At 43.1% G+C, this 24602-nt stretch overlaps 1 protein-coding gene across 1 annotated transcript in view; it reads left to right on the top strand.

The window, feature by feature from the left end:
- The window catches only part of MINDY4B (MINDY family member 4B), a 44364-nt gene extending 29125 nt beyond the window's left edge, over positions 1-15239 (top strand). Inside the window, exons 11-12 of the mRNA XM_023555424.2 lie at positions 12053-12233; positions 13911-15239. Coding sequence (XP_023411192.2) covers positions 12053-12233; positions 13911-14053 — 324 coding nt within the window. The 3' untranslated portion in view covers positions 14054-15239. The remainder of the gene's footprint in view (positions 1-12052; positions 12234-13910) is intronic.
- The last annotated feature ends 9363 nt before the right edge of the window (positions 15240-24602 follow it).

Below are 24602 nucleotides of genomic sequence, written 5' to 3'. Positions count from 1 at the left end.
TAAATTTACTTATTCTTGCTTGAGTTTGTAATCTAGGTTTGTCATAGAAAAATGAGAAAAGAAAGGTAAGCTAAAGTAAGGCAAAAGAACCCAATCCTACCACCCAGGAAATACTATTAAAAATGTGGTGGGTCAGTCATTCTAGAATTGCTTCCTTCTCTTTTTCTTTCATGTATACATATACATGGAAACCCTGGTGGTGTAGTGGTTAAGAGCAGCTGCTAACCAAAAGGTGGGCGGTTCAAACCCAGCAGGAGCTCCATGGAAACCCTATGGGGCAGTTCTACCTTGTCCTATAGGGTTGCTGTGAGTTGGAATTGACTTGACAGCAAGGGGTTTGGTTTGGCTCTGCATACATATGCATGCTCATGTTTCACTGGGCCCCACAAACCATGTAGCTGTTCCTACCACCGGAGACTCTGTTTTAATTGGTCTGGACCTTGCCTGGGCATTAAGATTTTTAAAATCCCCCAAGTAATCCTTATGTGAACTATTGCAGACCTTTATTCTAGAGCGGGCCTTCTCAACACTCACTGCTGACAGTTTGGGCCAGAGAATTCTTTCGTGCTGGGGCGGGGGTCGGGGGGGTGGGGGGGAGCTGTCTGTGCATTGCAAAGCGTTTACCACGTCCCTGGCCTCTATCCACTAGATGCCATAGCATCAACTCCCCTCGCCCCCACCCCCCGCCCTGAGTTGTGACAACCAAAAATGTCTCCAGACATTTGTCCTGGGATTGTGGCGGGGCGGGGGGGGGGGGCGGGGGGGCCGGGGGGGGTTGCAGATCACCACTGGTTAAGAACTACTGCTTGAGATAAAGCAATAAACAAAATCGCTTTGGGTTTAGCTGATTAAAATCCATGGTCTGTGGAATTGGGAAACTAGTTATTTCAAATGAACTTATTGAAGGAGTGTCTCCTTTCAACCCATATCAGAAAGTTTGACGCCCTCTGTGCCTTTTTAACATTTGCAAGGCCTTGGGGACAAGTTTTAGACCTTAAATTAAAATGAAATGGGCGTCTGCTTAAAAGGTACTGAGGGTCTCTGAGAAAAAAAAAAAAGACTATGCCACCCCAAAAAAGCACCAAAGAGGCAAGAATTCACAGGGATCCAGGGCTGTGTTTTCTTTGGATTGCACTTCTTTCTTGCCGCTTCAAAGCAATACAGCTGCTAAATCATGCTCTAAGGAAAATAACCTGCAGAGCCTAAAACGTCCTCCAGGAATAAAGTGGACGTTTGCAGGGACCTTCCACGAACGTTGGGATAAACGGTTGCCCACCCACATTTTCCACCTCTCAGGTTTATTGGGAAGCTGCTTTCCCACTGATGGTATGAGCAGCCATTAGGAGGGCGCTGCAATACAGTTTGAAGCTGAAGAAACGGGCGTGTGCCTCAAGTTACTGCTTTTACAGGGTATTGTACGAGGTGCCTGGATTTTCGGTAGGGAAAAGAGAAACTTGGAAAAATTTTTTTTAGGACACAGATGTTCCTGTGGACTCTGGGGGGACTCTGGGGGTAGATTTGTGGGACAACATATGTCCCTTGGGACTGTAAGGCTCGTGGGATGAGGCAAGGGAAAAAAAAATCCATTCTAACCAAAATCGAACTTGTTGCCATCAAGTCGATTCCGACTCATAACAACCTTATAGGACAGAGCAGAACTGCCCCATAGGGCTTCCAAGGAGTGGCTGGTGGATTCAAAGTGCTGACCTTTTTGTTAGCAGCCGAGCTCTTAACCACTGAGACACACTCAGTGATTCAGCATGCTACCATTAATGAAAACACATGGTATCAACAAAAAATTCAAAGCAGAAAATAATTGGTTACAAAAGAGTTTGTCGGTCAAGAGGCCATGGCATAAGGTGAAAAATAAAAGCTTTCCTTCCAGGAGGAGAGCAAAATGCACCAGACAACAGGACCCCCCACCCCGCCTCCAAATGCTTGCTCACAGATTGAAAATAGGGCAGAAGATGGAAACGCCCAGGTTAGCTTTAAAATCTACAGAGATGTCAAATCTACAATGCTTCAGTCTTTCAGAAAAATGACTAATTCAGCTTTTCATCTTTCTTTCTTGGACACGGCATTCGGTCCCCAAGGAGATGCCTCTGAATCCTGCCCTGGGTGAAAATTGCCTGAAATTGTACACTAATGGCTTGAAACCCTGAGGATGTTTATTATGTTGTCTCTGTCATGCACTTGGAGTTTGGTTTCAGAACAAATATATTAAAGAGCAAATAGAGGCTGGCGGTTAGCTTTTTTTCACTCGAACTGCTGATATTTATGAATATGTTAGACTCATATATGTATACACATAGAGTTGATTTTATCTGAAGGCACTTTCTTATTCTTTCTATATCAGTCTTTATACTGGGATTCAAGCACTTCATTGTTAGCTGCTGTCAAGTCGTCTCCTGACTCGTGGCCACCCCTGGCACAACTGAAAGAAAGCCTACCCAGTCCTGCACCCTCCCCACGACTGGTGATAGATCAGACCTTTGTGATCCATAGGGTTTTCATTGGCTGTTTTTTTTCAGAAATAGATCACCAAGGCTTTCTTCTTAGTCTGGAAGCTCCGCTGAAATCTGTTCAGCATCCTAGCAACACGCAATCCACCCCTAACGGCTGGTGGCTGCACATGAGGTGTATTGGCTGGGAATCGAACCTGGGTCTCCCCCATAATAGAAGGTGAAAATTCTACCACTGGGCCACCAACACATCAAAGCAACCGATAATTCATATGTATCATTAGAATAATGGAGCCCTGGTGGCTCGGTGGTTAAGAGCTACCGCTGCTAACCAAAAGGTCAGCAGTTCAAATCCACCAGCCACTCTTTGGAAACCCTGTGGGGCAGTTCTACTCTGTCCTGTAGGGTTGCTATGAGTCGGAATCCACTCGATAGCAATGGGTTTTGGGGTTTATTAGAATAATATTGTACACACATGTATATATATTCCTTACCATCCCTGAAAGATGATAATTAAACAAAGTACATAGGAAGCGTATATATTCACTGTAGTGCTGATAGCCACCATGTACAGAGTACCCACTATGTGCTGGACTCTCAGTGTGCCCCTTGCAATGATATTTCATTTAATCCTCATTTCCACTCAAAGTTATAATCAGCATTAGTTGAAGTCCAGTATGTGTTTGTTGGTCATTCATTTTAGGGATGAGGAAAGCCAGACTGAGAGACATGTAGGAACTTGCCTGAGACCACCAGCTAGTGGCAGAGTGAGGCTTACGAACCCAGTCTAAGCTACACTCAAAGCCCACATTCTGTCCACTCTGCCACGCTGCCCGTCACTCTAAGCTTTGCTTGTTTTCTGATAAAGTGGTAAATACACAAATGCCAGTTCTCAGAATTATACTCCGTCATTAAAAAAACAAAACATTGCCATCGAGTGTACTCTGACTCATAGTGACCCTATAGGACTGAGTAGAACTGCCCCCATAGGGTTTCCAAGGAGTGGCTGGTGGATTCGAACTACTGACCTTTTGGTTAGCAGCTGAGCTCTTTGCTGCACCACCAGGGCTCCTTACTCTATCATAAGAGCTTTTTTATAATATCTACTATAGTTAATGACTCTGTGTATTCCTTCCATCTTCTTTTGATGCTTCCTGTGTCGTTTAATATTTTCCCCCATGGAATCCCTCACTACTGCAACTCGAGGCTTGAATTTTTTCTTCAGTTATTTCAGCGTGAGAAACACCAAGTGTGTTCTCCCCTTTTGGTTTTCCATCTCCAGCTCTTCGCACATGTCATTATAATACTTTACTTTGTCTTCTTGAGAGGCCCTTTGAAATCTTCTGTTCAGTTCTTTTACTTCATCAACTCTTCCTTTTGCTTTAGCTGCTCAATATTCAAGAGCAAGTTTCAGAGTCTCCTCTGACATCCATCTTGGTCTTTTCTTTCTTTCCTGTATTTTCAGTGACCTCTTGCTTTCTTCATGGATGATGTCCTTGATGTCATTCCACAACTTGTCCGGTCTTTGGTCACCAGTGTTCAATGAGTCAAATCTATTCTTGAGATGGTCTCTAAATTCAGGTGGGATATACTCAAGGTCATATTTTGGCTCTTGTGGACTTGCTCTGATTTTCTTCAGTTTCAGCTTGAACTTGCATATGAGCAATTGATGGTCTGTTCCACAGTCAGCCCCTGGCCTTGTTCTGACTGATGATATTGAGCTTTTCCATTGTCTCCTTTCCACAGATGTAGTCAATTTGATTTTTGCGTGTTCCATCTGGCGAGGTCCATGTGTACAGTCACCACTTATGCTGGTGAAAGAAGGTATTTGCAATGAAGAAGTCGTTGGTCTTGCAAAATTCTATCATTCATTCTCCTGCATTGTTTCTATCACCAAGGCCATATTTTCCAATTACTGATCCTTCTTCTTTGTTTCCAACTTTTGCATTCCAGTCGCCAGTAATTATCAATGCATCTTGATTGCATGTTCGATCAATTTCAGACTGCAGCAGCTGATAAAAATCTTATATTTCTTCATCTTTGGCCCTAGTGGTTGGTGCATATATTTGAATAATAGTCTTATTAACTGGTCTTCCTTGTAGGAGTATGGATATTACCCTATCACTGACAGTGTTGTACTTCAGGATAGATGTTGAAACATTCTTTTTGACGATGAATGCAACACCATTTCTCTTCAAGTTGTCATTCCCAGCATAGTAGACTATATGATTGTCTGATTCAAAATGGCCAATACCAGTCCGTTTCAGCTCACTAATGCCAAGGATATCAATGTTTATGTGTTCCATTTCATTTTTGACGATTTCCAATTTTCCTAGATTCATACTTCGTACATTCCAGGTTCCGATTATTAATGGATGTTTGCAGCTCTTTCTTCTCATTTTGAGTTGAGCCACATCAGCAAACAAAGGTCCCGAAAGCTTGACTCCATCCACGTCATTAAGGTTGACTCTACTTTGAGGGGGCAGCTCTTCCCTAGTCATCTTTTGAGTGCCTTCCAACCTGGGGGCTCATCTTCCAGCACTATATCAGACAATGTTCTGCTGCTATTCATAAGGTTTTCACTGGCTAATGCTTTTCCGAAGTAGACTGCCAGGTCCTTCTTCCTAGTCTGTCTTAGTCCGGAAGCTCAGCTGAAACGTGTACTCCATGGGTGACCCTGCTAGTATCTGAATACTGGTGGCATAGCTTCCAGCATCACAGCAACACTCAAGCTTCCACAGTAGGACAAGCCGACAGACACGTAGGGGAATACACAGTCATTACACCAAAAAGAATTAGTCGATGTTCAACCATTTCAACGGGTGACTTATGATCAGGAACCAATGGTACTGAAGGAAGAAGTCCAAGCTGCTCTGAAGGCATTGGTGAAAAACAAGGCTCCAGGAATTGATGGAATATCAACTGAGATATTTCAACAAACAGATGCAGTGCTGGAGGTGCTCACTTGTCTATGCCAAGAAACATGGAAGACAGTTTCCCGGCCAGCTGACTGGAAGAGATCCATATTTATGCCTATTCCCAAGAAAGGTGATCCAATTGAATGTGGAAATTATAGAACAATATCATTAATATCACACACAAGCAAAATTTTGCTGAAGATCATTCAAAAATGACTGTAGCAGTATATCGACAGGGAACTGCCAGAAATTCAGGCTGGTTTCAGAAGAGGACATGGAACCAGGGATCTCATTGCTGATGTCAGATGGATCCTGGCTGAAAGCAGAGAATACCCAGAAAGATGTTTACCTGTGTTTTATTGACTATGCAAAGATATTCAACTGTGTGGATCATAACAAATTATGGATAACATTGCGAAGAATGGGAATTTCAGAACACTTAGTTGTGCTCATGAGGAAACTTTACATAGATCAAGAGGCAGTTGTTTGGACAGAACAAGGGGATACCGATCGGTTTAAAGTCAGGAAAGGTGTGTGTCAGGGTTGTATTCTTTCACCATACCTATTGAATCCGTATGCTGAACAAATAATCCGAGAAACTGGACTATATGAAGAAGAACAGGGCATCAGGACTGGAGGAAGACTCATTAACAACCTGCATTATGCAGATAACATAACCTTGCTGAAAGTGAAGAGGACTTGAAGCACTTACTGATGAAGATCAAAGACCACAGCCTTCAGTATGGATTACACCTCAACATAGAGAAAACAAAAATCCTCACAACTGGACAAATGAGCAACAGCATGATAAACAGAGAAAGGATTGAAGTTGTCAAGGATTTCGTTTTACTTGGATCCACAATCAACAGTCATGGAAGCAGCAGTCAAGAAAGCAAAAGATGCATTGCATCGAGCAAATCTGCTGCAAAGGACCTCTTCAAAGTGCTGAAGAGCAAAGATGTCACCTTGAAGACTAAGGTGCGCCTGACCCAAGCCATGGTATTTTCAGTCACATCATATGCACATGAAAGCTGGACAGTGAATAAGGAAGGCTGAAGAACTGACGCCTTTGAATTGTGGTGTTGGTGAAGAGTATTGAATATACCATGGACTGCCAAAAAAACGAACAAATCTGTCTTGGAAGAAGTGCAGCCAGAATGCTCCTTAGAGGCAAGGATGGTGAGACTGCGTCTTACATACTTCGGACATGTTGTCAGGAGGGATCAGTCCCTGGAGAAGGACATCATGCTTGGCAGAGTACAGGGTCAGCGGAAAAGAGGAAGACCCTCAACGAGGTGGATTGACACAGTGGCTGCAACAATGGGCTCAAGCATAACAACGATTGTATGGATGGCTCAGGACTGGGCAGTGTTTCGTTCTGTTGTGCACAGGGTCACTATGAGTCAGAACTGACTCGACAGCACCTAACAACAACAACTATAGTTAAAGGAATCCTTGGGTGATGCAAACAGTTAAGCGCTCCACAGCTAACCAAAAGGTTGAAGGTTCAAGTCCATCCAGAGGTGCCTTGTAAGAAAGACGTGGCCATCTACTTCTGAAAAACCAGCCATTGAAAACCCTACGGAGCACAGTTCTGCTCTGACACACATGGGGTCGCCAGGAGTCAGAATCGACTTGATGGCAACTGGTATCATAGGTGCACTGATGTTGGACTATAATATTGACATGGTGGCAAAATCATGGCTAGGTTCTAGAACGCATGACAGTCTTGCTCAGCAAGTGAAGATTTAACACATTGACTTCTCTGTTAAAGCAGTTGTGAGTTTGAGCTGTGTGTGAGCTGCAGGTACCTGGGCACCATGCACTCTCCATAAAGAGACCCCACACACACTTCACCTCCTGGTTTGGCAGAACCACATCTATCTGGTAGGATGGAACTCTTCCACCCGCGGAGAACAACTCAGTGGTACTCAGAGATGCGTTAACTGGAAGACCCATCTGACTGCAGTGTACCCAGACATCTGAATTTCTCAATATTCTAGCAGAGAACTGAAACACAAGAGAAGTTGGCTTAAAGAAAAGGCAGGTGTGTTTCTAGAACAGTGCTCTAAGTATCTCTGGATTGAAGACCCCCACAGCCTCTCGCCTTCCTTTCTGCTCCAACACAAGTCATAACATACAGGGTCCATGTGTGTGCCAACCGGGTACATAAGCCTTTATGAGCATTTAGTGGCTCATGGCTAGGGTGGGCACAAAAAATCTAAAGAGTATATGCGTGAACTGATAATGAAAACCTAACAGAAGAAAGATTTCTGTTTTCAAAAAAAAAAAAAACAAATCCAAAGTACTGCCTGACAGATTCTGCTATTGAGGTGAAAACCGTCCTCCAGTGCCACGCCGCCCTTCCCTGAGTAAATCTCTCCTTAATCTGTGATAAAGTTGCGGAGATTGCAAAAACACATGCCTTTTGGTCCCAATGTCACAGCCTAGCGGGTGAGATTTAAAAAAAAAAAGATGGCATTCTCACTAGATGACATGGCAAGCCCCCAAGGGCCCAGCCAGCTACTCGCAAGATGAAGCGCTGTTTGGAAGCCTTCCCGTTACTTTTCTATTTGAAGGTACAGGTTTGAGTGTGAGGTTCCAATACCTAAGTGAGAACATGAAGCCGTTGGAGTCTAACACCATCTGGAAGCCTTAGGAGGTTCACATTATCTTCACACCTGCCACTGAGAGGAAAAATCAACTCTGATTTTTAAAAGGGAGTGAAGACATTTAGGTCTTGCTGGAATGACTCCCACGGGCAGCCCTGGTGGAGCATGGCCCTGCAGCTCACACCCTCTTCCCTCTTTACATTTTCTGGTGGGACGAAATCCAACCCCAAAAGGACCAAACGGCCCTCCACGCCCTGTACTCTACAGCGCATCACTGAGGTAGCACCCTGCAAATATTAACTAATTTGTCTTTACAACATACCTGCAAACTCCGTGACAGAAGTTACATCAACCCTGTATTCCAGGTGGCAGAGATGAGAGCCAGACCATTAACAGTTATACAACGGGAACTGTCACCAGGAATCAGAGAAGAACACACAACTTTTTCAACACCTTCCCTCTCCTTCAAATTACTGCAGCATGGCCTTGGGACTTACCACATCAAACTCGTTATGCAAAGGCCCACTCTGAGCGCCATTGTCCTAAAAAAAAAAATTGTCCTAGACAGCATAAAAAAATTACATGGACTCAGTCCGTGGCGCCTAGTGTTTAGAATTTGTCCACCCTTCTTCCTGTCCTTAGAATTTTACATTTCATGAAAGGATTGATTTCTGTACACATGCCGAAACTACTAGGCTTATTGCACAATAAACGAACTTAAGGAGAAAGGTATTTTATTTATAGCACCACTGTATCACAGTTTAATTTCCTTTTTGCCATGGCAACATGCACAAATTACGCATTGGTGGACTCTAACCAATAAACTATATTTAGAAGCCTGCGTTTGGGGGGTAGCTGGAAAATTAGGTCTCCCCAAAAGCAGTACATGTGCTGAAAACAGAAAATTCCAGTCAAACTGATTATGTGGTGTGCCAGGAAAATTACGGGGTGTAATATCTGGCTGGATCCAATTGGGAGGTGCTTTGTTTTGTTTTGGCAGGACTTGTTTTAAACCAGAAGTGTTCTCAGCTGTAATCGTAAGGCTCATCTCTCAGAATTAATACCCAAAGTGCCACCACAGTCAGGCATGACATTTCTGCTCACCAGAATTTGTCAAGGCAATAGAGCTTCTGTCTGCTAAGGATGAAATTTCTGTGTGGTCTCTCTGGGGGTTGGAGGTTTTTGTATTTATGGCTAATTCACTTTCCTCCCACTCTAACAAAATCTTGAGTGCTGTTGAGTTCAGGAAAGAAAAGAGTGGCCTTAAAGTAACCATAGTGCGATGTCAGCACCTGGTGGAATAGGCTCATCTGAGCACCAGTTGAATTTTGTCTGCAAAAATTCCGAGAAATAACATCCTGGGCGTGTATATTCTCTTCCATCCACCCAGGCCTAATTTATAGGAGCTTTCATTGATTGCAGATCAGCCAGAATATACACCCCAAGTTCACATGGAATGACATTTTGCTATAAAGAGCCTTCAGCCTCTCAATAGGTTTACCCATGTTTCCCAAGCTTCACTTCTTCCGTGTCCTGCTTATTACGTTTGATTGCATACAACTTTAGTACAGAAGCTGGCCAAGCATCCAAGGAGACCCTACCTCACAAGAAGGGCTGAAAAAGAAGTGTTCATTTTATAGCTAAAAAATGATTTCAAAGTCATTTGGAATTTGGGGGTGGATGCCTGGAATTTAAACACATACCAATGTTTCAGTGCCACATCCTTTCTGTTTTATTTCCAGTGCAGCCAGTGGGCAGACGTGCCCCACATTTGCTATGTGAGATGGTTATGTCATAGTCCACCCGAGGGGGCTCAGTCTGGTGCAAGGAGATCAGCAAATCCTGCGTCTGCCGTGAGCATGTCCACGTCAGGGTGCAAGGCTCACATCCTTTTTTAAACTCCCTTTTGAAGAAATGGTTGAGGTCATTTCTTTTAAGCACTGTAATATAATTTCTCTGTGGAAGCTCAAAGTGAAAACTTAAAGGAAAGAGTGCCTCTGATCCACCCACTCACCAACATGAAGAATTTAATCCAAAGGAAACTGAGATATTTGAATAGAACTATTGAGAAGTCAAAATGTCAAATTATTAGCCTGTAATTTTTTTTTTTTTTAAATACTTAGACTTACTAAATACCCGATAATTTTTCCAAGCTGGATTTGCCATGGAAACACCAGTGGCGTAATGGTTAAGTACTATGGCTGCTAACCAAAGGGTCGGCAGTTCAAATCCGCCAGGTGCTCCTTGGAAACTCTATGGGGCAGTTCTACTCTGTCCTACAGGGTTGCTATGAGTCGGAATTGACTTGATGGCACTGGGTCACTGGGTGGATTTGCCATACAACAGAATTTGTGCCTGATCACACAGTACTACTGTGAGGACTGAGAAGAAAAGAAACAAAATGGCAACATTGGGTCCTTCCATTATAGGAAGAAAGAGGAAGGCTGAGGGGTGAAGTAACACCCTCAGGCATCATACGGAAATGATGGCCATTTCCCTGTAGCTCAGGTTTATCTCTCTCTCTCTTTTTCATATATAATTTATTCTTGTTGCTGTTGTTAATATACACAGCAGAACATACACCAATTCAACAATTTCCACGTGTGTGAATTACATTGATTACATTCTTGGAGTTGGGCAATCTTTCTCACCTTCCTTTTCCAAGTTGTTCCTTCCCCGTTAACATAAATTCACCATTCCCTAAGTTTCCTAGCTCATCTTTCCAGCCAGTATTGTCAATTTGATCCCATAGAGGTAGATCTTAAAAGAGAACAATGTTCAAGGCAGACAGTCCTCACTAGTTAAGCTGAACTATTGTTTGCTTTTAAGAAAAACTTCACGGGATAGTTCTGGTTTAAGGTTTAAAGATTATCACAGGGTAATAGTTTCAGGGATTCATCCAGCCTCCATGGCTCTAGCAAGGCTGGATTCCATGAGAATTTGAAATTCTGTTCTACATTTTCCCCCCTTTGATGAACATTCTTCTATGGAGTCTTTGATCATAACGTTCAGTAATGGTAGCCGGGCACCATCCAGTTCTGGTTTCATGGCAAAGGGGGCAGTCGTTCACGGAGGCAATTAGCCACACATTCCATTTCCTGCTCCTACTCCTGACTCTCCTCCCTCAGGTCTACCTCTTTCGGTAGGGAAAAAAAAAAAAAAAAAATTCTGATGTTAATGAATTTTGATGGCAATCTTTTAAAAAATAGGTGCTTCCCTGCCTCTTTAAACAATAATGTGGATATAATTTATAGAAATGCACTGTAATACGTGATGCCCTCATGGGCTATTGAGGTGTGCTGGACCACTGCCCTTTCGCTACATGGTCTCCCTGATGCTGCTTTTGTGAATCCAGTCCCCAGCTCTGAGAATTCAAGGCTGGCTTGACAGTTAGTTAGCCAAAAAAAAAAAAAAAAAACCCCAGAAAATAAGCTGGTTAAATTAGTAAACTTAATATCGTATGTAATATTGAATCAGTACACTCCACTCTAAGCACAGCTTCACAAGTGATCTGTATGTTAACCTACGGATATGTGTGTGTGTATTTATTCTCTACATTTCCCAGAGGCTTTTTTCTATATTCTAAACATTCTGAGTTCTAAATGTGCTTCCCCCTTCCCGTGTTCTAAATGGTTGGTGTTGCCAGAATTTCCGATCACCTACTGAATGAAACAGAAGCCAGCACTTTAGTTGTTGGCAAAGAGAGAAGTTTTCATGTTGCCCCTCCACTTTTATTTCAGTTTACCTGTTTATTCTCTAGTCACTCAAAACCAGAGTGAGACGGTTCCAACCCTCCATGAGGCCACCTCAAATTTTTTTTGTTAAAAAAGTTACTAAGAGAAAAAGTACAGCCTCACTGCCTCACCACACCATTCGTAAATGTAAATGCATTCATGGTAGAAGCCTTAGTCCAAAGCTGACTCCAGGCAGGGGGCCCTGCACAGCCTCAAGTGCAACGAGAAGCCCAGGAGCTGAGGTTTGATCACGATGACGCATCAGCACCTGTCGCGATGTTTTCATCTATTCGGATACTTGCCTGCATTCTCCTCTCCCCTTCCAGGTGGGCAGCATGCTGAAGACTCCCACATTACCGATTTGGCTGTGCAACATCAATGGAAATTACAGCGTCCTTTTTAGCACAAACAGGCAGCTCTTATCGGACTGGAAGATGGAACGGCTCTTTGATCTGTACTTTTACAGCAGCCAGCCCTTCCAGGAGAAGCTTGGGCATCTGACAATAGGTGAGCATTTCCGACGTGCACACCATGTGCTTTCACGTGCTGGAAGAGACACGGCTACGGCTGCTGGTGTTTAACAGCTGCGTGTCTATTCATGCTAGCTCTGCAGGAAAATGCTTAGGCCCAGTTTCTGAAATGGGGCCCATGAACGAATCTGCCTAAACCCAAGCAGAACAGGGGGGTCAGACGTAGCACAGAGGAGCAAACAACTTTTAGGTGAGAGAAAAAAACAAAAGGTGAAAAGTCTAGTTCTCAAAAAGCCTTCTTCAAGGTCTTTTATGTTTTAGCCTGAGAAAAGCATTAGACAAATAGAAGGGAGCAGGGTTCCCAACTGCCAATTCCATATCCCACAAGCAAAGATGAGATGATCACCCAGAGACATGAGTTACCAAAGGGGTGGTGCACTTCTGTTCAAGTCAGTTCAGGAGGCATTTTTGAGGGCCGGAGCCCTGGTGCCATGTTGCTTAAGAGCCTGGCTGCTAATGATAAGGGCAGGAGCTCAAGTCTACCAGTTGCTCCTTGGAAACCCTCTGGGGCAATTCTCCTCTGTGCTATAGGTTCGGTTGGGATCGTCTTAACAGCAAAGGGTCTGGTTTACTATGTGCCAGACGCTGGGCTAGACACAACAATGGAGAAGTCACAGTCCCAGCAAAACTTTAAGGGGTTCCTTGCTGTCCAATGGGAGAAGCAGACAACCAAAAGGGCCATTTCCATCCAATTATAGCCATACTGGAAACCCTGGTGGCATACTGGTTAAAAGCTACAGCTGCTAACCAAAAGGTCAGCAGTTTGAATCCACCAGGCACTCCTTGGAAACCCTATGGGTTTCCTGGCTGTAAGTAACTTTCACTCTTATGTCTCGATTTGGGAATGTATCTTAGTGACGATTTTATGTGTGGTGCTCTTAGTTCTTTTCCTTTAATTATGGGAAATATATACTAGTGCGTTTAATGTAGTGTGACATTGACTCTATGTCCCTTAAAACATATTATCATTTTTACCTCAACCCTCTTCTTTGAGGAAAGCACAGTTTTTAAAATTGCTATTAGCTCGTAAGCTTCAGACGCATTATGTTTGGTGAACTATGCAGAAACCTTTGCATATGTTATCCCATTAAATTCTCTCAACAGTCAGATGAGGTAGGTACTATGATATCTATTTTTACAGATAAAGTCACTGAGGAGTCCAGTAAATAGTTGCTAACTGAATGAATGAGGCTTAGAGATGTTAAGTACCTTCTCAAATGTCACATAATTTGTTTGTGACGAACCTAGGCCGTGAACCCAAATCTTGACTCCCTCACTAGAATGCCTTGCCTGACACCAAAAAATCCACAATGTATTCTTAGCAAACGTTAAGAAGTGGTGAGATTTTCCTTTTTCTGTTTTTCGTGATGACATTCCATGACTCAATGTGTGACATCATGATGACCTAAGCATGTTACACAACTTATCAAGATTCACGTCCCAAAAAACACAGCAACCCAGGCTACCACAGACTTATTTTGCAAGGGGCATTTCAACATATCTTCTACTGGAATCCCCTTCTTCTTAACCATTTCTAGGAACACAGCTTGCTGAGCCAACTCCTTCCCGCCCTTTTCTCCTTCCTTGCTGGCCTGACTTCTTCTGGAATGGCATACATAGACCTGGGTCTAAATGCCAGGTGTTCCTCCCTCAGATACTCACTCCCATCCCTGGGAAAAGGACCAGCATGAAGATAAACATGGAGCAGAACAACGGTTTTCTCCAGTGGAGATGACAATCAGAACTAAGTGGAGAGAGGCCACCATCAACTGGAATGGGGCTGTCCCCTTTTTCTAAAGAGACCAGGATGTGCAATGAGTCAGAAGCATCAGAACTGCATGCTGGGATGCAAAAGCCTAATTTGGAGGGAGGCCGTTTCATTTCTACACTCCACACCCGTGAACCCCACCAAAAACACCAATAGCATTTTTTTCTTTCATTTTTTCTCTGTTAACCCTTCTGTAATTGTTTAAGTATTATAGGAGAAACATGGGCCTTTACAATGTAGAAAAATGCCCCAGGTCTGCATGGTAACACCTCTGTAGTACATGGGCTGTTTCTTTCATTTTATTCAAAAAAAAAGGGAATGATTCTGTCTCTTCTGTAAGTTATTTCCCAATTATTCTTTTCTTGGTATCATCGTCCCCAGGGGTTACAGTAATAGGCAGCTAGCTTTCATTTCAGGATGAAGTCATCAGTTGTGCATCATTAGATTTTTAGTTATGGCAAGAACTCGAGCCTTGTCCAAGACTTCCTGGTACAGAGCACATTCCTTTCCAAAGATGCATCTCACATGTCCACATTGGCAAGTTCTTGTTATTAAAATAGTAAGTGGGCTTCGCTGGAGTTGAAGCAGGGCTGTTCATGGTAGCCTGGTGTCTAGCATGGTTGACATGTGGGCAAAAGGAGTCAACAAGGAGAAATTCTTTTTATCAGGGCTGTTTCTTTTCTTTATAAACTCAATATAAACACTCAAACAGATAAACCAAGACAGAAGTGTGATTCCTAGATAAAACTATACAAAAATAAAACCTCTTTTTTTTGCCTCTTAAATTTGTTGTTGTGCTTTAGATGAATGTTTACAGAACAAACCAGCTTCTCATTAAACAGTTAGTGCACATATTGTCGTATTGTTTCATGATATTGGTTAACAACCCCATGACATGTCTACACTCTCCCTTCTCAACCCTGGTTTCCCTAGTACCAGCTTTCCTGTCTCCTCCTGCTTTCTCGTCCTTACCCCTGGACTGTTGTGCCCCTTTAATCTCATTTTGTTTTATGGGCCTGTCTAATCTTGGGCTAAAGAGTGAACCTCAGGAGTGACTTCATTACTGAGCTAAAAGGGTGTCTAAAAGCCATACTCTCAGGGTTTCTCCAGCTTCTGTCAGGCCAGTAAATCTGGTCTTTTCTTGTGAGTTAGAATTTTGTTCTACATTTTCCTCCACCTGTCCAGGACCCTCTATTGTGATCCCTATCAGAACAGTCAGTGGTGATAGCCAGGCACTATCTAGTTATACTGAACTTAGTCTGGTGGAGGTCATGGTAGTTGAGGTCCATTAGTTCTTTGGACTAATCTTTCCCTTACGTCTTTAGTTTTCTTCATTCTTCCTCGCTCCCGAAGGGGTAAGACCAGCGGAGTATCTTAGATAGTTGCTCATAGGCTTTTAAGATCCCCAAAATAAAATCTCTTCTTATGTCATTGTTCAATGGGGAAACAATTCTTTTTAGAATATAATCTTTCCCTGTGCTGTTAAATGCTTACATTTTTTTTTGAAGAGACACCCAGAGCAGACACATATTCTTTCTAAAAGAAGAACATGGCAACCATCTACACATTTTTCCTACCCACCTCACTGGTCTGCCAACTCATAGACTTTGGACCTTGTACCTCAAGCCAAAGGTTAGTTTCTAAAGAACAACTTCTGTGCACTCATTGTCCAAATTAATTTGTTAAATGCATTTTCACTTGGCTCAAAGAGTAAAGAATGTTTTAACTGAAGGAGGATGTAGAAAAAATGAAACTTCAAGGTGAACAAAAATTATGTCAAAAGAGAAAGCCAATTTGGCTCAGATTGCTGATAACAGTATCTCTATCTTTGCAGTTTTCATTTGGGATTTTAAATACATTGGACAAATGAGTGGGTACCTACAGACCTGGTCTTATTTGGTTTTTGTCTTAGCAATAGTTGTGCTCTTCCTGAAGTGTTGGCCTATTTTTATTTTATGGACACTGAATTATATTTCTAACTAGATGTTTCTCTCTGAGTTGACTGCAAGCAACATAAAGCCAAATTAAAAACTCATAGGAAGTGCAACAGCGGTGAAGCACTCAGCTGCAAGTAAGAGAAGGTCTCACTAAAAGTGTCTTAAACAACAAATACATTCCTTTCTAACAAGAAGTGCCTAGTTAGGGGATCCATGAATCTAATAAATTGATCATAGTTCGTCTTCTAGAAATAAGCACAGGACAATTGATACTGGAACAAAATAAGGATTCTGTAGAAGAAATAACAGATGACTGTTGGGTGAACTACCGGCAGTGTTTGCTTGCATTATGTTGGTCCTGTACAAAAGGCATCTTTTAATTGGCTTCATTCCTGTATCCATCCCCTGTTTCTATCCTTATTTTTTCTTTGAATTTTTAATTTATTTATAATTTATGTTATCTTGCCATAGTTTACATGTTCTTGTAATGTCTTAAATTATTCCTGGAAAAATTCCTGGAAGGAGTCTATAAATAAGTAAAATCGTAGAAAAAAGTTTAAGTATATATGTTTTATATATAAAGGTATAATAATTTTGATATATAAAGGTATTCATCACTTTGTCAATGTTCAGTGAAAATAAGTTTTTATTTTATAAACAGGGCACCCACTAAGACTTGATTTTTTTTTTAAGGTAGAGACATGTTATTTAAAAGTAGCTAGGAATTTCCTGAAGCCATTAGTTCACTTTTGAACTTTCTGTGTTTTAAGAAAAATGACTTTCATTGTCTTTTCAGCTTCTCAGACCCAAAGCAAGAGAAAGCCATTTGCTTGAAGATGGAGATATTTTTTCTCACGAGTTACCTGAACTGACCATGTCTTTAGTAGGACTGGTCCCTCAAGATGCTGGCAAATGTTTTTCTTTTTCTCAAATAGCAAATTGAACCAGCGTGTTCCTCAAAATTACTGTGTGTTCTTAGAAGATTGGCGTATTGCTCTTTCAACTCTATGCTCACTGGTGCCACAGACCAGGTAGGACAAGGCCAGGGGGGCAGGCAGGCCTGATAATCCCTTCACCTCACACCGCAGAAAGAACCTTGAAGAGCACCTGGTTGGTTTGCTTTGCCCTTCAGATGATATACAACCTTGAGTCACACCTGAACTTGGCTTCATTTACAAGTGAATAAAACAAACTACTTGTAATTGCCTTGTCAGGCCTTAGAGTCACAGCCATTCATTCATTCAGTAACAGTTTTTTTTAACACCTCTTGGCTGCTAACCAAAAGGTTGACAGTTTGACTCCACCAGCTGCTCCTTGGAAACTGGGGTGGGGCGGGGAGGGAGTTCTGCTCTGTTCTCTGTCACTGTGATTCAGAATCGACTTGATGGTAACAGGTACAGATGTGCCCTGGTGCACAGTAGTTAAAGCGATTGACAGCTAACTGAAAGGTCAGTGGTTCAAAAACACCAGCGGCTCCACGGGAGAAAGATGTGGCAGTCTGCTTCCATAGAGATTTACAGCCTTGGAAACCCTGTGGGGTCGCTACAAGTCAGAATCAACTCCATGGCTGTCAGTGGGTTTGGTTTTTGGTTTACATGCGAGGCATGTAGCCCTTGGCAGCAGAAACTGTTAAGTGCTTGACTACTAACCAAGAGTTCAATGGTTTGAACCCGCACAGAGGCTCCTTGGAAGACAGGCCTGGCAATCGGCTTCTGAGAGGTCACAGCTTTGAAAACCCTATGGGGCAGTTCTACTCTGAGCCTATGGGTTTGCCATGAGTCGGTCGCAACTCCACGGCAACTAACAACCGCCACGTGCCAGGTGCTAGGCCGGGCACTGGGAGACACAATGAGCCAAATCAGAGGTAGCCCCTCTTCTCTCACGGAGCTCGGGCTCTTCTGAGGCGACGGCATTAACCTAATAACGACTTCACTGGATGCAAAGTTGAAAACTGGGGACTATAAAAGAGAGAAGCCAGCAGAGAGACGAGGGGGACCTCACACCACACAGACGGCAGCGCCGGGAGCACAGTGCGTCGTTTGGACCCCGGGTGCCTGCGCAGGGAAGCTGCTAGTCTGGGGGAAGATGGATGAGAAGGCCAGCAGAGACAGAAAGCCTTCCCCGGGAGCTGGCGCCCTGAATTTGGGCTTTTAGCCCACTTTACTGTGACGAAATAAATTTCTCTTTGTTAAAGCCATCCACTTGTGGTATTTCTGTGAAAGCAGCACTACATAACGAAGACGTGCATTGAAGAAACGTATTTTGACATAAAAAAAGTACTATTAGTGGCAATCAGGTGATAAATAACAAAGTACTTTTAGGCAATAATTCTTTGTGTTAAAATCAACCAGAGAGGATCAAATGTGAATGAATTCAACCAGTTATTTTCAGGATTCTGTTGCCATCGAGTGGATTCTGACTCACAGTGACACTATAGGACAGAGTAGAACTGCCCCAGAGGGCTTCCGAGGAGCAGCTGGTGGATTCGAGCTGCCAACCTTTTGGTTAGCAGCTGAGCTCTTAGCCACTGCGCCACTGGGCTCCTATTTTCAGGATACAAAAAAAAAAAACCTGTTGCGGTGGAGTGGATTCTGACTTAGGGCGACCCTACAGGACCGAGTAGAACTGCCCCATAGGGTTTCCAAGGAGCGACTGGTGGATTTAAGCTGTGGACCTTTGGGTTAGCAGCCAAGTCCTTAACCACTGCGCCACCGGGGGTAGCCAGTTTAAATCTAACTCCATTGAATGTATTCATACTCCACGTCCTTCTAAAAAGAACTTGGGTGACTGGTAACCGGTAAACCTTTTGAAGAACTTTGCGCGTCTTATTTTTTTAGCGAGTGAATCCAATTCCAACAAAAAACCAAACCAAAACAAAAAAACCTTTCTCACTACTGTCCACAAGGTGGTGCTATGAAAGTAACTTTTTCCAATTTCATTAAAAAAAAAAACATAACCAAATTATCAAAGTAAATGCGGGTAATTTAATCATATGTACATATTTTAACCCTTAAAATATATTTTAAAAAACTGATTTATAAAACTGATTTAGTAGATATTTAACTGGTGTCAGAGGTAGGATTGGTGTTACCTTGCTAGTGTGTAGGGTGTTCTAACCTAGCAGCCACCCTCCCTCCGCCACTCCAAGCAGGCGGTCAGAGCTGCTCCTGTGAGCTAAGTCCACTGCATTGCTGCCTCTCCGTGCGGGCACCCCCGCTCTTACCTGAGCTGTTACAGCAGCTGTCCAGTGAGTCCTCTCATCCTCTCTCTTACCCCTTCCAATCCTTTTCGCACAGCCATCAGAGTAAGCTTTTAAAAATTCAAGTCTGATTGTAATATAGTAATTCAAACACACTTAATAATTTCTATGCACTTAAGACGAAATGTCAAAATCTTGCTGTTAGGTGCCATCGAGTCAGTTCCAACTCATAGCGACCCTACATACAACAGGATGAAACTGCCTGGTCCTCTGCCATCATTATTGTTATGGTTGAGCCCATTGTTGCAGCCACTGTGTCAGTCCTTATCATTGATGGTCTTCCTCTTTTTTGCTGACCGTCTACTCTACCAAGCATGATGTCCTTCTCCAGGGACTGGTCCCTCCTGATAACATGTCCAAAGTATGTGAGACAAAGTCTCGCCATCCTTGCTTTTAGGGAGCATTTTGTCTATACTTCCAAGACAGATTTGTTCCTTCTTCTGGCAGTCTATTGTATACTTGGTATTCTTCGCCAACGCTATAATTCAAAGGCATCAATATGAGGCCGTTGAAAACATCATGGCTTGGGTCAGGTTCACTTTAGCCCTTGAAGTAACATCTTTGTTTTTTTTTAAAGAGGTCCTTTTTAAAAAAAAAATAATAATAATTTTTATTGTGCTTTAAGTGAAAGTCCACAAATCAAGTCAGCCTCCCACACAAAAACCCACATACACCCCGCTACACACTCCCAACTACCCTCCCCGCAATGAGATAGCCTGCTCTCTCCCTCCACTCTCTTTTTGTGTCCTTTTCATCAGCTTCTAACCCCCTCCACCCTCTCATCTCCCCTCCAGGCAGGAGACACCAACATAGTCTCAAGTGTCCACCTGATCCAAGAAGCTCACTCCTCACCAGCATCCCTCTCCAACCCATTGTCCAGTCCAATCCATGTCTGAAGAGCTGGCTTCGGGAATGGTTCCTGTCCTGGGTTAACCGAAGGTCTGGGGGCCATGACCACCGGGGTCCTTCCAGTCTCAGTCAGACCATTAAGTCTAGTCTTATGAGAATTTGGGGTCTGCATCCCACTGCTTCCTCAGGGGTTCTCTGTTGTGTTCCCTGTCAGGACAGTCATCGGTTGTAGCCAGGCACCATCTAGTTCCCCTGGCCCCAGGATGATGTAGTTGCTAGTTCATGTGGCCCTGTCTGTCTCCTGGGCTCGTAATCACCTTGTGTCCCTGGTATTCTTCACTCTCCTTTGATCCGGGTGGGTTGAGATCAATTAATACATCTTAGATGGCCGCCTACTAGCGTTCAAGACCCCAGATGCCACCCTTCAAAGTGGGATGCAGAATGTTTTTTGTTAATAGATTTTATCATGCCAATTGACCTAGATGTCCCCTGAAACCATGGTCCACAGACCCCTGCCCCTGCTACGCTGGCCTTCGAAGCATTCAGTTTATTCAGGAAACTTCTTTGCTTTTGGTTTAGTCCAATTGTGCTGACCTCCCCTGTATTGTGTGCCGTCTTTCCCTTCACCTAAAGCAGTTCTTATCTACTATCTAATTAGCAAGGACCCCTCTCCCACTTTCCCTCCCTCCCCCCTCTCGTAACCACAAAAGAATGTTTTCTTCTCAGTTTAAACTATTTCTCAAGTTCTTATAATAGTGGTCTTATACAATATTTGTCCTTTTGCAACTGCCTAATTTCACTTAAAGAGGTCTTTTGCAGCAGATTTGCCCAGTGCAATGCGGCGTTTGATTTCTTAACTGCTGTTTCTATGGCTGTTGATTGTGGATCCAAGTAAAATGAAATCCTTGGCAACGTCAATCTTTTCTCTGTTTATCATGATGTTGCTTATTGGTCCAGTTGTGAGGATTTTTGTTTTCTTTATATTGAGATGTCATCCATGTCCTGTGTTCCGTTCCTGCTGGTAAAATGGCTTCCGAGACCCTCCAGCTTTTGTTCTCCCTTCTCAGCCTCATCAGCAGAAGAAGCAATTCACCCTCAGCTATACCACAAAGTTCTAACCAGGTCACACGCCTCTGCCTGAACCAATCCCTGTGACCAGGGGGATAGGAAGCTCTGATTGGCCAGTCTCAGGTCACCTGAGTGCCCTGGAGCTGGAAGTGGATTTAGCTCTGTCCAAATCATATAGACTGAAGGAATAATTCCTCAAGGACCATCAATGTGCTGTTACAAGAAGAAAGCTGACTGGGCACTGGGCTGAGTGTTCACTCTGCCTACCTTGACCTCTGTGCCCTGATTAAGCTCTCCCCCTCCCCTTCCACCCTCCCAGGTGTTTAACTCACACCTCATCATGTGCACTTCTGGTCCCTACCTGATTTCCTGTGCCCAGGACTTAGGGCTCACTCTAACGATGTCCAGAAGGCAGAGCTGAGGCTGAGCCAGAGCCTGAAGCCGGCAGTCGCCAAGAGAGAGCCTAGATGCAGGAGCCGAGCCCGCTGAGACGCCAGCATTCTAGGAAAGAAGCCCAGATCCAAAGACCTGAAGCCCAAACCAGGAACAGGCTGTCAGAGTCACAGAGCTCATGCAAACGCAGAGCTAGGAAACAGCCAGAGAGAAACCATGGGGATGCTGAAACCTCACACAGAACCTGGATTCCCGGTGCTGCCCCAGCTGGCTCGCAGATCTGCTTCTTTCAAGGTTGCTTGCCCCGACTGTGTTAGAGAATAAGACCACAGCTTGAGGACTTAAAAGCAGACTTTGTCATTTTCTAAGAAATATATTGAGAGCAGAAGTAAGGGAAGGTTCACCAGGCAGTAGCTAGGTGACCACACTATCCCAGTTCCTTAACCTGCAAAATATTACACATGGATACAACTTTTAGACACGGATACAACTTAATACTCCATCTGATGATTGTGTTGAAACACTTTACACACGTTTGTGGGGACGAAATCTTGTGAAATTGAAGTCATAAGTCGGCACACTTCCAAGGTTCTTTGCGCCAATTTAAATTACCAGCTACCGTGTGTGACAGTTCCAGCTGCTCCACATTTTCCCCGACATCCTGACCGTTCTGGTGAGCACATTGTATCATTTTGTGGTTTCAATTTGTATTTCCCTGATGACTAATGAAGTTGAGCTCCTTTTCACGTGTTCACTGGCCATTTTGCTATCTTCTTTGTGAACAAAAACTGTCCGTTCATGTGCCCATTTTCCTATTCAGCGGTCTTGTCTTTCTGTTATTCATTTGTAGGAGTAATTTACTTATTCTGATATAAATGCCTGTGCTGCAAATGTCTTCTTCCACTCTGTGGCCTTTTCACTGTGTTAATGACGTTTTTGATAGACAGACATTCTTCATTTCAGTGTAAACTTGTATAACCACTTTGCAGAATGGTCCCACAGTGTCTCCTAAAGCCGAGCATCTGCATACTCTGTGACTCAGCAGCTCTAAGCAGTTGCCACGGAGTCAGTTCAACTCAGGGCGTACCCCAAGTGTTGCAGAATAGAACTGCTCCATAGGGTTTTCATGGCTGCGACCTTTCAGAAGTAGATCTCCAGGCCTTTCTTCCAAAGTGCCTCTAGGTGGGTTTGAACTGTCAGCCTCTCAGCTGGTGGCCAAGCACTTAACTGTTTGCGCCATTGAGGGACTCCATCAGTAATTCTACCCCTAGGTATACAGGTATATACCTGACGGAAATGCATACTTAGGCTCACTAAAAAACGAACACGAGAATGTTTAAGGCAGGATTGCTCTCAACAGCCAAAACTGGAAACAGCCCAAATGTTCAACAACAGTAGAATGTGTCAACAAAAACTGGAATGTTATAGAATTCTAAACAGAAATGCGAATGAATGAACTATTGCTACAAGCAACAACATGGACGGATCTCACAAGTACAATGCTGAGAGAGAGAAGCCAGACAGGAAATAAAAAACCCCAAACCCAGTACCACTGAGTCAGGAAATAGCACATGGTATATGTTCCATTTAAGTATAGTTCAAAAACAGGCAAGACTAACCTGCGTCAATAGAGATCTGGAGAGCAGTAGTTATCTTTGGAGGTAGTGGCTAGGAGGGATACATAGAAACTTAAGGGGTGCTAGTGATATTATATTTCTTAGTCTGGGCTGGCTACATAGTTGTGTTCACTTTGTAAAAATTCATCAAAGATTATACACATAAAAGTTATACCCATTTTTACATGTAGATTATAGTTAATAAAAAGATTTTTCAGAAATAGGCTATTTGAAGATAGACTTGTGGATGAATGAAACAGAATTGAGAGTCCAGAAATAAACCCTAACTCTTAGGGTCAACTGATTTTTGACAAAAAGGCCAAGATATTCAATGGGGAAAGAATATTCTTTTCAACAAATGGTGCTGACAACTGAACACCCACATGCAAATGAATAAATCTGGACCCCTACCTCACACCACACACAAAATTTAACTCAAAGTGGATCAAAGACCTAAATGTAAGAGCTGAAAATATAGAATTTCTAGAAGAAAACACAGGAGTAAATCTTTGTGATCTTGGGTTGGGTAATGATTTCATAGACATAATGCCAAAAGTACACGTGATGAAAGAGAGGATTGATAAGTTGGACTTCAAAAAAAAAAAAAGTGTGTGTGTATGTTTCAAAGAACACCATCAAGAAAAAACAACCCACAGATTGGGAGAAAATACTTGCAAATTACGTATCCAATAAGAGACCTCTAGGGATTCAGAATATATAAAGAACTCTTATAACTCAATAATAAAAAGACAAATGACCCGGTTTTAAAATGGGCAAAGGATTTGAACAGATACACAAATGGCGGCTAATAAGCCCATGAAAAGATCCCCAATACCATTAGCCCTTAGGAAAATGCAAATCAAAACTACAATGAGATACTGCTTCACAACCACTAAATCCGTTGCCATAGAGTCAATTCCAACTCATTGCCACCCTATAGGACAGAGTAGAACTGCCCCATACAGTTTCCAAGGAGCAGCTGGTAGATTCGAACTGCCACACTTTTGGTTAGCAGCCAAGCTCTTAACGACTGCATCACCAGGTCTTCTCACCCTGTCCAAGAACCTGGGGGTTACCCTGGAGTCTCCTTTCTCCTATACCTCTTATACCCGATCACTTATCACATCCTACAGACGTAACCTTCTTTTCTTCCTCATTTCCATGAGCTTAGTTCAATACTTGAGCTTTTACAACAGCCTGCCCACTAATTTTCCTAACTCCAGGATCAATCCTTTCACCCAGCTCTCCCCACTGTAGCCAGTGTGATCTCTCTAAAGTGCACACCTTACCATGTCATTTCTCTGCTAGACATCCTTCAGCAGCCTCCCACCACCCGCAGAATATACTGTAGATATACTAAAAGCCATTGAATTATACATTTCAAACAAGTGAACTTTAAGGATGTAAGTTATATCTTGATAAAGCTGTATTTTAAAAATAGGGTCTTTGTAAGGAG

This window comes from Loxodonta africana, chromosome 23 (assembly GCF_030014295.1).
Source record: "Loxodonta africana isolate mLoxAfr1 chromosome 23, mLoxAfr1.hap2, whole genome shotgun sequence".
Lineage (NCBI taxonomy): Eukaryota > Metazoa > Chordata > Mammalia > Proboscidea > Elephantidae > Loxodonta > Loxodonta africana.
Note: the sequence above shows the minus strand (reverse complement) of the source record. Positions and strands in the feature narration are given on the sequence as shown.